This window comes from Panthera onca, chromosome X, assembly GCF_046562875.1.
Source record: "Panthera onca isolate mPanOnc1 chromosome X, mPanOnc1 haplotype 2, whole genome shotgun sequence".
NCBI lineage: Eukaryota > Metazoa > Chordata > Mammalia > Carnivora > Felidae > Panthera > Panthera onca.
Window position 1 is genome coordinate 122,556,249 of NC_138357.1, and position 17,953 is coordinate 122,574,201.

Here is a 17,953-nt window from a genome sequence, read left to right on the forward strand (position 1 = left end):
AGGGCTGGGAGGAGGATGGGGGCACTGGGGCTTGAGAGCTAAGGGGTATGGAGGTCTTCTGGGGGCTGATGAAAATGTTCTAAAATAGCGGTGACAGTTTTACAACTCTGCATACGCTAAAAACCACTCGATTGTATACTTTAACAAGGTGAATTGTACAAGATGTGAATTGTGTCCTAATGAAGGTTTTACACGCACACGCACGCATACTGGGGCGAGGCTGAGACAGGGAGAGAGGACTTTTAGGAAAGGTGGTCAGGGAATGCCTCAAGGGAAGGGGACACTTGAACGAAGACCTAATGAAGGTGAGGGAGGGGTCCAGTAGATACCCAAGGGCAAAACCCAAGGATTCCCCCCCGAATTTCGTCACTATTCTTTCATTTGTGATCACCTTATCCCTCCTCCAACCTTCCGGGCAGACTCGGCGGGCTGGCCCGCACTGTGCAGCTCAGCTTCCTTCGGTGGAACAACGGCGACACCCAGTGGTGATTCCTGATAAACGCCCTGTAGAGGCGAGGCTGCTCAGGCCTCCCCATAATGGGAGTCAAAACAGGATGCCCAGGGCGCCGCTGAGGAGAGGCCAGGCCAGGCAGTGGGACCCCTGAGTCCTCCCCCACGGTCAGAACAACTGGGGAACGGAAAAGTGAACGGGACACAATTTGCTGACTTTCCCTTCAAGGCCACCTTCACTGCCAGTATCATCCCCTTCTCGCCTTCCTCCTAGATCTGTCTGCTGGTGTGTCCAAGGGATCGCCCTTCGCCAGGGGGGTTTCGGCCCCAGCTGCGCATTAGAACCGCAGGTAGAGGGGGCTGGGAGAAAGAGAGGAGAGGGGCTTTACCCGATGCTAGGGCACCATCTCCAGGGATCCTATTTCCTTGAAGCCCAGGCGGCAGAATTTTTGTTTTCATTCCCCAGGTGATTCTTCCTGAAACAACTGACAAAAATTGGGCTGGCAGTGAAACCAACCGGGCAGTGTCCGGATTGGTTAAAGAGAGCCCAATCGGGCTCTTACGTTCGTCAATAAATCCATGCTGCGCTGTGCGCCCAGGGAAGATGCTGGAGTATCTCTTCCGGATTTCCTCACTTCCTCTATTTACTCGTCCTTCCCAGAAGGCAAGAATAATGATACAGTATACAGCTTCCTACACCTATTCTACATAAAGACGTCAAAATTCACAGCAAATTCCTACCCTGCCCGCTTTCAAAGGTCTTCGTGGAAGCGGTCAAACAAATTGGTGGCGAAACGCCGTATATGCGTGAAATCAAATTCCCCGCCGGCATCGCTGCCATTTTATACAGGGGATGCCCCCGGGAAAGGGAGGCTAAAATTAGGGAAATGGATGGACAGCCACCGTGACCAGAGGGAAAGAGCCCCCCCTTCCACACTAGTCTGGGCTCTTTAGGGCAGGCCAAGGCCAATGGAGCCCCTCCCTGGCAACCAAGCCTCTCCCACAACTGTATATGGAATAAATGAAAGAATGTCCAGAAATCAAAATCCTCTGTAATCGGAAAATGTGTATCTATGCCCCCTTAATATTCTTTTTAGAACATTTACTACATTCAGCCTGTATTCTAGTGATCCTCTGATCGATCCTATAACCACAACTATGATGATATTACAGGCAGGTGATTTTTATCAAGGGCATCTCTTAGTGTGCTCATATATTTTATTCTTAGACGTTAACCTTCACAGCCTCCTAAAAGGAACTAAGTTTCAGGAAACAATTTCCACGGAGAGCTGGTACCTGTGACATTCAAAGGGCAGGTGTCCCCTCCAGATACTCATCCCTTCACTCTGGACACCTCCCGCTGGCAGCAGGGTGACGGGATTATAAAATGAAGGGCCCGGAGTCCCTGAGGGTCACAACAACGTCGGCCTGCAGGTATCTCCCCTGGGCCTAGTCCACAGCCCGCGGGGGGGGCTGGAATTATCCTGAGTATCTTTAGGATGTGTACAATTCGTTCCAGGGCCTGCCAGTATCCGTAAACACCTCCCTCCTATGGGGTTTGGTTTTTAGAGATCAAAGTGCTCCCACACTTTCTGGCATACAATGCAAACTATGTGCCTTCGATAAAATCCACTACGGCAACGAACGACCGTGCGGTGCAGAAGCGGCTACCAGCTCTCTAATTACAGCTTTCCAGGGACGGCACTCGGGCCCACGCCTTGGGGTCTTGCCTTACTGATGGCACACGTCACATGAAACGTGTGGTCGTGTATTTTGCTCCTTGGTATTTCAAGTAAGAAAAGCCTCGACGGATAAGAGAGGATCGCTTCTTTTTCGGGATACCGTCCCAGACAGTTGTCGATTTGGGTTTTGGTACCTCCAGCTCCGCCCAGGAGGACCTCCTGCCCCTCCACGTGTCCGCCGCGTGCCCTCCACATACCTGCCAGCAGGCCAATGAGCAGCATCACCACCCATCCTGACCAGGCGTCCAGCAGACTCTTGATGAACTCCCATATGGATTCCTTGCTTTTGCTGGTTATCTAGAAACAAAAAGACACAGCGGTTCATCTGGATACGCTTTGTAACCCATGCTTCCTGCCGAGGAACGGTTTCCTTGGGAAACGGGCGCCTAAGAAAATGAGTGTGATTAAGCAACAAAATTCCCACTGACGATATCCTTTCGGTTGCCCAGCACGATGACAGAATGGGCTTTCTGGATCACAGGGTGACAAGGATGCCATAACAGTCTCCAAAGAATTAGAATCCCCCCCACCCCGAAAATCACTTAATTAAAAAAACTTCCGAAGTGTGATTTGATCTTTGATTATTCAGAAGCCATTCGAAGGGAGGCATGAATTCATCGTCACCACTTTCAATAAGAATTACTGCTGGGGGGTGGGGGTAGGGGCCCGGGTGCCACAGACAGTTAAGCATCCAACTCTTGGTCTGGGCTCAGGCGTGATCTCACGGCTCAGAAGTTGGAGGCCCCTCTCTCCCTGCCCCTCCCCCCTGCTCGTGCGCACGTGTGCTCTCTCCTCTCTCAAAGATAAAGAAATAAACCTTATTTAAAAAAAGGAATGACAGGGGCGCCTCAGTGGCTCAGTCGGTTAAGCATCCGACTTCAGCTCAGCTCATGATCTCACAGTCCGTGGGTTCAAACCCCACATCGGGCTCTGTGCTGGCAGCTCAGAGCCTGGAGCCTGCTTCGGATCCTGCGTCTCCCTCTCTCTCTGCACGCCCCCCATTCGTGCTCTCTTTCTCTCTCTCAAAAATAAACATTAAAAAAAATTTAAAAATAAATAAAATAAAAACAAGAATTCCTGCTTTCACTTACACTGTAAGGTCTGCTCGCCAAAGAACCCCTTCAACAACGAGTTCATTTCCTTTGCTTCTTTCCCAGGGTGAACGTTACGAGTAAGAGCTCCGAATGAGCCGCACGGGTCACCTTTGCTCCCCCTTCACAGAGCCCCGCCTTCCTGGGACGCCTTCCTCTCGGCACCCTTCACAGCATCTTCTGGAAAGACCGTGCGCTCCGCGGCCCGGCGGGCCTCTGGCACAACTACCTGGCCGTGCGACAGTGGCACGAAAGGAGCCGCGAGGCACGCAGACGCGAAGGGGCGAAGCGGCGTGCGTGGCCGCGTTCCGGGAACACTCTGGTGCCCGACAGGGCCCGAGGGCCGGAGTCCGGCCGCCGCGGCTGCAGGCCGCGGGCCGCCCCGTCTCCCGCGCTCCTCCACGCCGGGGGGCCAAGGGGCCGGGCCGTCCTCTGACCCCGCCGCACCCCCACACGCGTCTCTTCCCCTTCTCCCGCCGCTCGGTGCAGCGACGGGACACTCCTCGCCTACCGGGAAGGCGCCGTCCCCGAGGGCCCGTCCGCCACCTCGCCACTCTCTCCCTCCTTTCGCTCGCGGCCACTTCGCCGGTTCCCCTCCTCCGCCTCTACGTGCCTCTTCGAAGCGTCTGTCACGGGTGCCCCGTCTGCGCCCCGCCGGACCTTCTCCGTCTCCGCAGCCCCCGACCTCACCCCGGAACCGCAGGGCGCCCCCCACCTGCCAACCATCCCCAGCCGCGGGGCTGCGTCAACGGCGCGCACTCGGAGCGGCTCCCACGGAACCGCCGGCCGCTCCCCTCTTCCTCCCGCCAACAGAGGCCTCCGCTTCGAACCCCTGGCCGGGGCCTCGTCCCGGCCTCCGCTCCCCGCCCGCCCCCGAGACCCACCCCAAATCCCGGTCGGCGGCTCCCCTGACGAACTCCTGACCCGGAGCCTCTCGCCGCCCGCACTTCACTGCCCTCGGTCGCACCTGCTTCCTCTTTCCCCCCAGCTGATCTCCGAGCTTCCTTCCCGCGTCTCCCTTGGCGACGCATCTTTCTCGCACTCCGTGGCCGCGACCCCGGGAAGAGGAAACCCAACCCCCTCTTCGCGGCCCCCTTGGCCACCACCCCCAGCGCGGCTCCACGGCCCGTGCCGCCAGACTCAGGTCTTCCCTTCTGGGAACCCTCTGCCGGGCGTCCGAGCCGCCGGAACCACCCACGGCGCCGGGTTCTGTCATGCCTCCGCCACGCGAAAAAGGGCCGCTCCTGACCTGGGAACCCTTTCCTCTTTCTCCGCCTAGCAAACTCCCAGTCATCCTTCCAGACCCCAGTGAAATGTCACCCTCTCTAAAACACCCTTCCCTGACCGTCCCTCCCGAATGATCACACGGCCCCGATACCACCTTGCCGTGGCCACTGACGTATGTGCTGACTGCCCACTAGACGCCAGGCCCTGAAATACGGGCTTTCGTACACACACACCTCATTCGGTGTTCACGCCGAATGACCTCCATCCTCGCAGAAGAGAAACCAGGGTCCCGAAATGGCACCCCAAAAGTCACCCCGCCTAAAGGGGCCAAGGGCACGATGTGCCTGACTTGTCTGGTTCCGGAGTCCCCTCCCTGCCCCCCACACCATACCTCTGTATGACACAGCCCCCCACCCCGAGCACCTAATACCATCATTATCTGTCCACATCTCTGCCTCTCCCACTAGGCCTTCTCTTTTTTAGAACGTAGCCCAGCACGTGACATGTGACCCTAACCTCAGCTCAGGAAGCGTCCCCCTTCAATATGTCTTTTAGGAACGCCACCTACCTTTCTGTGTCTGTCGGTGTCCCGTGACTTTTCCCTTAGCCAGTCGATGGTGTGGAAGTCCTCATATGTCCCCACATCAGGGAATGGCTCATCGAGGAAATCCATCAGGTTTCCAGAACCACTCATCGCTCCTGCATGGACCATGCTAGTTACACCTGGGAGAGAGAACCTGTGATTAAAACCATCATGCAGGACATCTGCACAGACACGGCAGAATCATCCACATGTACTTTTTCCTTTGTCACGCGCGGTCATTATGTTCTATAAAGGCACCATGAACTCCAAACTGGTGAGCACGGAGGCAACGTCCCAAAGCGTTAGGTGGGGTTAGGCTCCCGCAAGCATCATCTTTGTAAACGAGGTCGCATTTTTGTGAACGGGTCAATCTACAACCTTGTTTTCTGTGTTCCTGTTTAAGGATATCTTACCGAATAGATGTTGCTGATTCATTAACACTGAAGTCGCGGCTGACAGCGCGACAAGTCGTGCCTGGACGAAGCGTGTCTGACAAATGTCTTTTCTCCACAAGGCACGCTGCAGCCTTCTTCCAAATGGAAACACCAGGAGCACTGCATCTCGGGGCCATTGCCAACAGCACAATTACCCATAATAAGAGCACAAAAATGTGAAAACCCTGGCACGAAACAGTCCGGGCAAGGACACTCGTTTCTAGTCTGGGAGCTGAAATCAGACGGAGGGGCTGGGAACGCGCCTCTCTGGGGACTCGGACTTTTCGCCACTCTGCACACGCACACGTCCGTGAATAACCGGGACAGAGGCACGCGCGGGGGCTGGGGGGCAAGGCTTACAGGTACGTTTTAGCGAGTAGGCAGATGCGCAGACGCAGAACCGCAAATCACGAGGATCGGCCACCCGCATTTCTGGAAAACCTCAAGTACTGTGGAAGCGAGGGAGCCATCCAAATGAGAGCACTGGAGGGGAAGCAGGGCGGAGGCGCGCCGCTCACAATCGAATCCCTGGAACCAAACCAGTGACTGGTCCTCTCGTGAGATGAAGGAGACCACGCAGGCAGGCAGCCTCTGTGGTCGTCACTACAGATGTGGCATGCTGGGGAGCCAGTAGCTACCTGGCGGAAGCCAGGGTGAGCTGCAGAGGGCGGTGGCCCTGGGCGGGGGGGACCCACGGAGACCGACAAGGGAAGACGACGACCTGCCACGTGACCCATGCTACGGTCTGAATGTTTGTGTCCCCCCCCAAAATTCACATGTTGACGTCGTAACCCCCAAGGTGATGCTGTTAGGAGGTGGGGCCTTGGGGAGGTGATTAGGCCAGGGGCGCAAAGCCATCACGAATGGGATTAGTGCCCTTTTACAAGAGACCCCAGGGGCACCCAGGTGGCTCAGGCGGTTAAGCGTCTGACTCTTGCTTTCGGCTCAGGTCATGATCTCGCGGTTTCACGAGTTCGAGCCCCGCGTCGGGCTCTGTGCTGCCCACGCAGAGCCTGCTTCGGATTCTCTCTCCCTCTCTGCCACTTCCCCACCCGTGCTGTCTCTGTCTCTCTCAAAATAAATACATAAACTTTAAAAAAAATAATAGATAATAAATACATACATGTATACAAGAGACCCCGGAGAGCTCCCTCACCCCTTCCACCGTGTGAGAACACAATGAGGAGTCCTGACTGGGAAAGGGGCCCTCACTCACCCGACCGGGCTGACCCCCCGGCGTCAGACTTCCAGCCTCCAGAACTGCGAGACCAAAGTGTCTATTGCCTGTGAGCCCCCCAGTCTGTGAGACTTGATCACAGCAGCCCAAACAGACTAAGAAAGGCCACGAGCCGGGCCAGGCTGGCCGCATGCCCCCTGGGCACAGAAGCTCTGGATACAGGCACTCACTTTTAATTTTTCTTCAAATACAGTCAAAAGGGCTAGGGCTGCCAGGACGGTAGCCGGGCGGAGTTTCTCTTCTTCCTGCCTAAGATAACAATTCCACCCCCACTACCCTGGCCCCCAAGACACCTTCCACGTTATACCACCATCAGAGCCTCGTTTACAGATCACGTAGGAGCTCATTTGAGATGTAGAAAATGCTTTGCAGCAGGACCAATGCTCCCCACCAGTTAGCAGAAAAAATAAGGCGCTCTTACAAAGACAAGAGGTTGGAATAAGCACTAAATAAAAATTACTTTGGCGAAGAGCATGGAAATTTGAATTATAGGGCGAGGACCACAAAAGTGCTGGAGTAGATGGTTAAAGAGGCAAAGGGTAGTTATAAAAATATTTGAGCATAGGCGTCTCTCATTGCTTTATGTCTTTTTATATCTGGAGGACTCAACCACGACCTGATGAAACTAACTGCGTTTTAATCAAATGGAAAAGTCGCTATGGGCAAAGTGGGGTAATCACCTTACAAGCAATAAAGTAGCAATAGTGAGTGATTTATTGACCGTCTGTGCAACTCGGCTGCTTTAAAACTTTAAAAGTTTGAGGTCTGAGCTATGCCAAGCTGAAAACTATACCCGCTGATGGGTACCCAGGGAAGAATCATGTTGCATAAGTCAGTAGCAACCAATAATAAAAAGGAAGGAGTGAAATTAGAAAGCAAAGATCTCATTCTCATTTCTACAAAAACAAGGTGGTAACAGCTTTGTATTACATGTGGCAAAGAAAATCTCTGATGGGAAAAATAAGAGAGCAGAGACTCGAACATTCTATTAAAAAGGGACTCCGTGTTCCCTGAAGCTTAACCAAATCTGTAGTCAAGCAACAACTCCAGGCAATCAGGGTTGAATCAAAAAGTCACTCTTGAGAACAGTCACCACCTTTAAATTCTGATGGAGTAGGTCACGGTCGTGACAATTAGACACATAACTGGTAAAGGAAAATAAACGGGATCTAGTTGGGGTCTTCTGTGGGAGCCCAAAAGGAGGTGGTGAGGTCACTTCTGACACTGGGATTATTAGGAAAGACAGGAGGGTCCGGGGGAGGGTGAGAAGAGGGCATCCAGGTTAGAAAAATGGAAAGAATTCTATCTGGAATCCAGGTGGGAGACATGGGTGGGTAAGGAATGAGAGTCCAGCCAAACATGAGAGCAACTAGAAGCGAACTCCAAGGACTTGCTGAGAAATAAACTTAACCTCCGTAAGTTCATCATGGTTCAAGGAACAGCCCCAAATGGATGCCAACAGTCATCTGTACCTCAGCAGGGAGCCCCGCTCCTCTCACCTGTTCTCATTTCTTCTCTCCAAGAAGAGTGCTTCTGCTGGCACATGACACCTATGCTTATGGCTTCAAGGCCATGGTTTCAGGAAGGACAACATCCTGGAACCTGGATCTGAGATTCCTACTTGGTCTGGATCATCTAGGTCAGGGCTCAGCACACACAGCCATGCCCAGTCGTTTAGGTAGGGTCTATGGCTGTTTTCACATCACAAGAGCTGAGCGGTCATGGCAAAGACAGTATGGCCCACAAAGCCTAGAATGTTCAGTATTTCGGCCGCGTACAGAAAGCGTTTGCTGATCCCTGATCTACGCAGTGGGCTGACTGCGAAAAAGGTCATATTCTCTACCCCTCCGGGTATCTACCACATTTTCAAGGGGACTTCACAGGTCCTCTTTGTTAAGACGTGCAGTCCATCTCTCCACCCAGTGACTCTGCACCGGCCTTGTGACATGTGGCAGAAGTGACAGCATGCACGTGTGCTCAGTCTAGATCCCAAGAGGTGAGGAAGCTTCTGCTTTTTTTTTTTTTTTTTTTGACCTCCACCTCTGTCACGGGAAGGAGCCTAGGCTAGAATGCTGGAAGCTGAGAGACCGCACGGAATGGAGAGCTGGGTCATCTTGGCTGAGGCCGTCCTAGGTCACCGAGGCCCAGCCAGGCACAGATCGATGAGCGAGCCCAGCCAAGATCAGCTGAGTTTAGCCCAATCAAATCACCCAGCCCACCCACAGACTGTGAGAAGCATAAACGGTTATTGTTCCAAGCCACCGGGTTTTTTGAAGAGCCTGTCACGTGGCGGCGTCCTAACAGTGTTTAACATTGTTACTTGGGCTCGAGGGAGAGGAGGAATGAGGCAGATAAGCGAGCTGTGGCATCGCAGACCAGCTCCGGGGACGGGACGGGATGAGGACCGGCTGATAAAACGCCTCCAGCCGGAGGCATCCGCGGCCTGACAAAGTAACATCTCTCCCACGCGACCCTGTTTACCTACAAAGGGGCTCTGGAAGACACATGGGGCACCTAGATCTTTTATGCAGTCCTTTAAGGCTAGAAGGTATCTAGGTTTGGTCTTCTGGTAGGATGACTCCAAGGGGCTAGGGTCAAAGTATTCGACAGCAGATGACAACAACGGACCGTGTCCAGTAAAACTCACTTCACCCAGGGCCCAACGAACACAAGCATGTGTTGACTGTGACACTCTCGGTGACATAACTTAGGACGTCGATGTCGAACACAGCTCTGGATGGGTCGGCTCACCCTCAAAACAGGGATCTGTAAAATGTTAAGGAAACCTGCACTTTGCATAGTTGGGTGTCGGCAATAACAAAACGGTTTCTCCAAAAGGTGAATGAAGGCAGGAAATCACCCAGATCGAGATGAAGAATGACGGGTTCTGACCCAGGTATAACCAAGGCCTGACTGAACATAGAACACCCTATCCTAGGCTAATAAGGATTATCAGCATGTCTGACCAAAAACGTCACGCAGAAACCCATACATTTGAGCGTCCGTTTCCTCTACCTTGAACGGCTTTCCTGCCCTCTGACTGGAAAGCTTCTATTCACCCTCCAGAATCCTGTTCTGTTTCACTCTCTCTGGGCAACGTGCACTAATTTCCCCAGAGGGATTTGAGGGCTTCCTCCTTGGCAACCCAAAAGCATGCTCGGTTTCTCTTGTTTTTTTCAAATGATGGTTAAAACAGTAACAACACAAGAGCCACCCTCGTAACAAATCTTAAGCGCACAGCACATTATTGTGCAGAATGTTGTATAGCAGATCTCTAGATATTTTTCGTCTTCCGTAACTGAAACTTTATACACAACCCCCCCCCCCCATATCCGCTCCCCCCAGCCCCTGACAACCACTGCTACCTTCTGCTTCTGTGAGTCTGACTCCCCGCAAATGAAACGATGCAGTATTTGTCTTTCTGTGACTGGCTTATTTCATCCGTGTGGCTGCGCATGGGAGGGCTCCTTTTCAAACGCCACTGTAGGTACACATCACGTCGCCTTCGCCCATTCATCCGCTGATGGGCATTTCGGTCGCCTACTTATCTCTGTCCTTCTCCCAGTGGATCACATTGCTTTCTTTGCTGACTCCCGTTGGTAGGTAAAGGTCTGCTGGTAGCTCCGGTACCTCGGACAGGGGTCTGGGAGCTAGCTCGGGCCCAGGAACGCTCGGGGCACAAAGCAAGGGCTGGCAAACCACAGCCCGCAGGCCAAATCCAGCCCACCGCCTGTTTCTGTAAATAAAGTGTTAAGGGCACATGGCCGCACGCCTTCCTTTTACCCCCCGTCTGGGGCTGCTTCGCCCTACCGCAGCCGAGTGCAGCAGCTGCGACAGACGGTAAGGCCCGCAGAGCTGAAAACACTTCCCCACTGGCGCTTCATAGGAAACATTTGCTAAGCCCTGAGTGTCAGCTCAGTCGCTCCAAGGGGACAGAAAGGAGAAAGGTGGCAAGGACAGCCTGCTGGAAAGAAAGGCTCATGAGCCCGGGAGGTTTCAGTGGCAGTTTCTGGCGCGTCCACACTGCAGGAGGAATCTTGGGGTACTCACCCCCGTGGGGACCAGCCTTCCTCGCTGATTGGAGGGTTTTCACCTCTTAATCTGAGTTACGAGTCTCCGCTCCATCCGCCCAAGTCATCTGGGAATTCGCTCACAGGGAAGTCGGCAAATAAGGCAACGTGGTCTGATCTGGGAAAGAACTGCCAGGCTCTTACGGCCGGGTCACTGCCAGGCTGAGAGAGGAGGGGACAGGTGGAAGGTCTTCAACCACGTCTTACGTGTGGATGTAAAACATGACAGCAGCACCACGCGTAATGGCTCCGAGTGGGAAAGCACCCAGAAGCCCGTCCAAGTAGAGGAGAAAAATGTATCAGGGCTTAGTCCCACAATCGAACACTACAGAACAGGCGTTGGCAAAATGCATCATCCCGTGGCCCAAGTCCAGCTCACCGCCTGCTTTTGCACGGCTCACCAGCCAAGCATGGCTTTTACATTTTTTTAATCATCAAAACACAAAAGAATGATATTATGTGACAAACGAAGATTGTAAGAAATTCAGTTTCGGTGTCCACAAAGTAAGCGTTATTGAAACACAGCCCCAGTTGTTAATTTGTGTATTGTCTCGTGCTGTTTTTATGTGGCAAGGGCAGAGCTGAGTAGTTCTGACAGAGGCCACACGGCCCCCGAAGCTTCAAATATTCACTATCTGGCCCTTAATAGAAAAAGTTTGCTGGGGTGCCTGGGTGGCTCAGTTGGTTGAGCGTCCGACTTCGGCTCAGGTCATGATCTCGCAGTTCGTGAGTTTGAGCCCCGCATCGGGCTCTGTGCTGACAGCTCGGAGCCTGGAGCCTGCTTCAGATTCTGTGTCTCCTTCTCTCTCTGCCCCTTCCCCGCTCATGCTCTGTCTCTGTCTCTCAAAAATGAATAAACGTTAAAAAAAATTTTTTTTTAAAAGAAAAAGAAAATGTTTGCTGCTACAGAGCAAAGAGAACAAACAATCAGTAATTACACCCAACGACAGAGATTTTACAACATAACGTAGAACAAAAGCTGGAAGTAAAAGATTCCATTTATACAAAGTTCAAGGGGCACCTGGGTGGCTCAGTCGGTTAAGCATCCAACTTCAGCTCAGGCCACAATCTCCCGGTTTGTGGGTTCAAGCCCCGCACTGGGCTCTGTGCTGACAGCTTGGAGCCTGGAGCCTGCTTCGGATTCTCTCTCTCTCTTTCTCTCTCTCTCTCAAAAATAAATAAAACATTAAAAAATGTATTAAAGTTCAAAACCAGCAACATTAATCTGTGGTGAGAATATGGATAGCAGATACCTCTAGGGGTAGGGGTAGGGCCTGGAAGAAGTCACAGAAGGTTTCTGGGGACCAGTCACATTCTGTTCCTCGAGTTGGCTGCTGGTTACGTAGTTGAGCTCCCTTTGCAAAAATTCGTGGAGGTGCACACTTACACTTTTTGCATTCTTATAGATAGATGTTTACTTCCATAAAAAGCTAAGAAAAGTGGTTTCAGTCTCGCAGCACCTCAGAAGGTTAAACACAGACTCACCACATGACCCAGCAATTCCACTCCCAGGCTTATATGGGAAGGAACTGCAAACACGTCCACAAACACACAAATGCTCACAACAGCATTATTCCCACCAGCCAAAAAGTGAAAACCACCCAAAGGTCCGTCAATTGATGAATGGACTAGACCCTAAAAATGCAACTAAAGGACCTCACTAGCAACATTTCGACCTGGAAGCTTTGGGAAAATTGAAAAGGTAGTTTCTAACACACACACACACACACACACACACACACACACACACACTGAGGTTTCTATAATATCCTACAATCAGAAGAGTTTCTGCAAGTAATTAGCTACTCTGACGCTTCAAGATTCCAGACGCCTTGGGCTCAGTCGGTTAAGCGCCGGACTTCAGCTCAGGTCACGAACTCACGGCTCATGGTTTCGAGCCCCGCGTCGGGCTCCTGTCACACCCCAAGGAAGTTCTAGGGAAGACCGGCCTTTGGTCGCTTCCCCCACAGTTGTAAAACCACTGCATGACCACAGGCACGTGAACTGCCCTGTATAGGCTCTGTTGTCCTCACCCAGTTTCTAGAAGAACGACTGCATCCGATGCTACCCGTACCCCTCAAACCCTTCCGATAAGCTGCAGCTGATTTCCGACAGTATCTCCGTGCCCGAGACCCCTGTTTCAGGACCCCCCGAAAGTGGCCCTGGAGCCACGGCACGCCCGAAGTACATTACTGGGAGCAGGTAGGACCCGAGGGCTCTCAGGAGCTGGTGTAGAAACACCCCCACCCCCTCACCCCTCGAACGGAATCACTTCAAGGCATGTGTTTTGCACCTGTCCAGAAAAGATTTACCACTGCAGGCCGGACACTGCTCTCCTTGGGAAGGCCTGCATCTGGGAACTTGGGACTTCAAGAGGGTTCCCACCATCCCCGAAGTGGTAAGAATGGCTCACTGTGTGTACACTGGCTGTCCAAATAATGTCATTTGTGCCACGCTCCCGCTTTCCCTCTAAAGGTCTAGAATTTTGACAGCGAGCTAGACAGAGGGTGCCGGCGGAAGCAGCCTCCAGTGAAACCCCCAGCACTGAGGCTCTAACGACCGGGCCTTTCCCCTTTGCTGATTTTGCCCTACAGCCCCCCCTCCCCGGCTATAATCAAGCACGGCCATGAAAACAACCATAGACTGTCCTGTGAATACCCCTGGTTGAACCCAGAGATGATCTCGGGGACCGGTGACACACAAAGCCCCTGTTCCTACAGCGCCCAGAGCATAGAGGTAGCCTCCAGTCGCCCACTGGGTGACCCGCACCTCCAGCCCAGCCTCTGATGGCTGCCTTCTTTCACAGCCACACTTGCCCACGCGCCTCCCAAAAGACCCCGCACCGGGCTCCTGGTCTCAGGGTCCACCTCTGGGAGAACACAGATGAAGGCAGCATGGCGTTTTCTGCTTCGTCGGCCACTGATGCCTTTGCCTGTGTAAAACCCACAAGGGGTGTTCTTATGGCCCCGCCCCAAAGGGCAATGTCTTCATGACGTGGGGCTAAGCGAAGACGTATCAGAAGGGACACAAAAGCATGATCCATAAAAGAAAAACTGGACACATTATGCTAACGGGCAACGTAAAACAGATTAACAGCCCGTCAACACAAGGGTCCAAGCCGTCCCGAGGCCTCTAGCAATTCTGGGACAGCCTGAGCACCCAAATGGCCTGTCCTACGCCCCTCGACAGGACACTGGTGGCCGATCACTGCCTAGATGGGATACACGCAAATCCCAGTGTGCGTCGGCACTCCCAGCACGCTGGATCCAGGTCCCACGCCCGGACTTTCAGCTTTAGCAGCTCCGGGCTGCGGCCCAGCGATCTGCATTTCTAACAAGCTCCCAGGGAGGCCGACTGATGATACTGGCTCGTGGACTGTACTTGGGGAACCACTGGCCCCTTCATTTTTTGTCCCCTCCTATTTCCCACTCTCTCCCGTGCCCTGTATCCTTCCCACTGTATTTTCATCACTGGTATTTTTAACATCGACCTTATTTACAAACTGCGTTTTGTTAGAATAATTACTTGCAAGCTTGCTTCCTTCCCTATCAGATTGGGAGTTCCTTGAGGTCGGTTGCTCACCTTGATTTACTATCTGGACTTTTGAGGAAGCGTTTGCTGGGCCCTGCCATACAGTAATATTACCCACTAAACCTAAAAAGCTCAGCCGACCACATACACTATCTCCATTCTACAAGCGCATCACTAATATTGTAATCCATCTATAGATTTAAAAAAGAAAAAAAAGACCCGTACCCAGCACTCAGCTCGATGCTTTGGACATCACTGCGTAGACATACTGAATAATACATACAAGAAAGATGCCTTATCCGTGCACACACTCAGGACAAAAAGAGTAACATAAACCAGACTGAAGTCGCTACCCATGTAAAACGTGAGTGGTTTTAACACCTTTCTTTGACTACATATCGTCTGGTTCGCGCACCGTCCCACCCTTGTGTGACACCACCTTCCCTGCTAGGTTTGCGGGGTTTCCTTTTAACTGCTCGATTCATGTTGATTCTCCTTTATTACATTTCACCCATGAAAACAGCTGAGCTGAGAAACACACAGACGACGGCGCGGCTGCCAAGCATCCTGGCTGATACTCAACCGCGGGCCCGTGCCACCGGGGACCACGGGAGTGGACTCTGAACCCATCGCGGTGGCTAAAAGCACCACAAGCTGACAGTTCCTTTAGGCGAACCTTCTTCGCCATTCTTACCCAAGTGGAGGAGGTGAGAGGGAAACTGGTTTAAAACTCGCTTCAAACTCTCTCGAGAAGTTTCCTGAAATAAAGTTCGATTAGTTGCCCCGCACACTTACTGTAGGGATTCGAGCTATTAGACTCGATCCCAGATACGGGATCCCAGGCCCGCAAACCCTGGCACAAGAGTAAATAAATCAGTAAACAAACCGGACCACACCAAGGCGTAGCAAAATCAAGTTGTTAACACCAGCGGAAAGGAGGATACCCTGAAAGCAGTAAAAGAAAGCAGACACACGTGTACACAGCGAACCCTTCAACCACACACAGCCGTGACCACGAATGACGTGCCACTACTCACACTGACCAGGCTGAAGCTCGCAAACCCAACGTCAAGCCGGACACGAAGGAATACGCGAGTCCGCTGATAGAAAGTTCCAAACCAGCAAAATGAATCTGTCGGAGCAGATACCCTGGGGCTGGGGAGTCCCTAGAAGGGGACCCGCAGGTGGCTTCTGGGGACTGGTCATGTTGCGGTTAATCTAAGCCCTGGTTATCCGGGTGTGGTCCCTTGGTGAAAAATCAGCAAGCTGCACACTTCTGCTTTACACATTTTTCCGCACATGTATTTCGGTAAAAGCCTTACTGAAGGGCAATCCAAAACAGCCATCGGCTAGAATTAAATCTCACGGCCTCTAACTTTACAAAAGTTAGACTTCTGTAGGCTACAACACCTCCCTAAAGAGCCTGTGATATACTGCATCTTCGAAATACCTGTCACATCACCTCTTGCAAAAATGACCTCCCACCGAAGGAATTCAGGTGGAAAGTCTGAACCCTCGGACAAAACCAAGGCACCGGGCTGGCAGACCCGCCGCGCGGTGGGCACAGGACACAGGCTCCACGCGGCGTTACAGGCCAGCATATGTTCCACCGTCGCAAGAGGAAGAGGGGAGATGCTGGCACAGAAAGTTATATCCTACGGGGTGCCTGGGGGGCTCAGTCGGTTGAGCGTCTGACTCTCGATTCTGGCTCAGGCCACGATCTCACGGTTCATGAGTTCGGGCCCCGCACCCAGCTCTGTGCTGACAGTGCGGAGCCTGCTTGGGATTCTCTCTCTTCCTCTCCCTGCCCCTCCCCTGCTCGTTTTCTCTCCCTCTCTCTCTCTGTCTCAAAATAAACAAACAAAACCTTAAAAAAAAAAAGCAGATTACAACCTACACTGGCAAATGCTGGGTTGTCAACACGACAGCCAGACATCCAACCCGACTGGCATTGGGGGTTATTGTACCAAAGTGTCCAGACTCTGAAGATGAATATAGGGAAATACGTTGTGAAAAAATACAGGCAGCTGTCCATGTACTAAAAATCGACACACTCGAAGTCGTCATCAGTATGCCCTAACTTACTGTGAATGCACCTATAAACCTTGCACGAAGCGCCTCTCCCCTCGGCCAGAGAGAGAGAGAGGGGGGGGGTGGGGGCTAGAGAAGGAGGGGGGCCACACCGTGAGCAAACATGGAGCAGCTGGAGAAAAGTGGAGCTTCAGAAGGGTCAAGAGGGAGGCAGTCCCCGCGTGGGGAGCGGACCCAAGGGGTAGCCGGCGCCAGGCCTCCCCCACCACGAAAGTTTGGGTCCTCACCACTGTACTCGCTGTCCAATGCCACACAACAAATTACCCCGGGACTCAGCAGCTAAAAACGCTAAACACGTATGATTTTACAGCTTCTGTGGGTCAGGAACTCGCGAGCAGCTCGTCTGGGTGTTTCCGGCTCGAGGTCTCTCGGGAGGTTGTGGTCAAGCGGTCCGCTACGGCTGCGGTCATCTGAAGGCTCGATGGGGGCAGGAGGACCCGCCTCCGAGTTGGCTCCCGGACACGGGTAGCAGTTGGGGCGGGCTGCGGGCGGCAGGCCTCAGGTCTCCGTCCTGCGGCTCCACGGGACCTGGCGGCTGCCTCCCTCCAAAGCAGGCGATCCGAGGGAACAGGCGGAGGCAGTAGAGTGTCTTGGGACCTAGCCTCGGAAGAGCCACGGAGTCACTGGCACGGCGCCCTACTGGTGGCACAGGTGGGCCCTGGGTGGCCAGCGTGGGAGGACACCGCGCGCGGGCCCGGGCACCGGGAGGCAGGACCGCCGGGGCCACCGTGGAGGCCGGCTCCCGCGCCAGCCACGGCCCGAAACCCCACCGATGTCAAATCCGTTTGAGACGACAGACTCTCCCTTTTTGTTTATTTATTTATTTTTTTTAATGTTTATTTATTTTTGAGACAGAGAGAGACAGAGCATGAACGAGGGAGGGTCAGAGAGAGAGGGAGACACAGAATCTAAAGCAGGCTCCAGGCTCTGAGCCGTCAGCACAGAGCCCGACGCGGGGCTCGAACTCACAGACCGCGAGATCATGACCCGAGCCGAAGCCGGCCGCCCAACCGACTGAGCCACCCAGGCGCCCCCGGACTCTCCCTTTTTAAAACGTAGACACCTTCAGGATGGTGAGGGGCCGGGACGCATTCCCTCCTTCCAGCCAGTCCTCCAGATCCCGAGGCGGGTTCCCCAGAGGCGCTGACAGTGAGAGGAGCCCCCGGTGGTCGTGGCGCAAGGGGCCAGCCGAGGGCCACGGGGCCAATGAGCGTCCCCAGAAGAGGGAAGCCCAGAGCCAAAGGGCAGGCGGAAAGACCTCGAACATTAAACTTTGCCCAGAGCCAACAGAGACAGGGGAGGGCCCCGGCGGCCTCCTTCTCCTTCCTCCTTCCTTCTTGGCCGGCCTCCCAGCTCCCAGCGCTCCGTGCTCCTTCGCTTACAGCCTCGCTTCCGCAGGACCGGGCAGCCGGCGCGGGACTGTGACCCTCCCTCCGTGGTACGCCTCCTACGGCCCCGGGGCCACACAGCTCTCCGTCACGGTGGGAGACACAGCCT

The 17,953-nt window shown here is 53.5% G+C and overlaps 1 protein-coding gene across 6 annotated transcripts in view; it reads right to left on the reverse strand.

Annotated features, from left to right (window-relative positions):
* Nucleotides 1-17,953, reverse strand: part of CLCN4 (Cl-/H+ antiporter 4) — a 63,878-nt gene that overhangs the window by 33,134 nt on the left and 12,791 nt on the right. For 5 of the 6 annotated variants that reach the window (XR_014136804.1, XM_081793409.1, XM_081793408.1 and 2 more), the window contains 2 exons: nucleotides 5,079-5,247; nucleotides 2,390-2,489 (listed from right to left, as the gene is read on the reverse strand). Coding sequence is in view for 5 of the 6 variants with exons in the window: in XM_081793409.1 (XP_081649535.1) it covers nucleotides 2,390-2,489; nucleotides 5,079-5,247 (269 nt within the window). In the remaining variant the exon portion in view is untranslated. The remainder of the gene's footprint in view (nucleotides 1-2,389; nucleotides 2,490-5,078; nucleotides 5,248-17,953) is intronic. The other variant, XM_081793410.1, reaches the window with a different exon arrangement.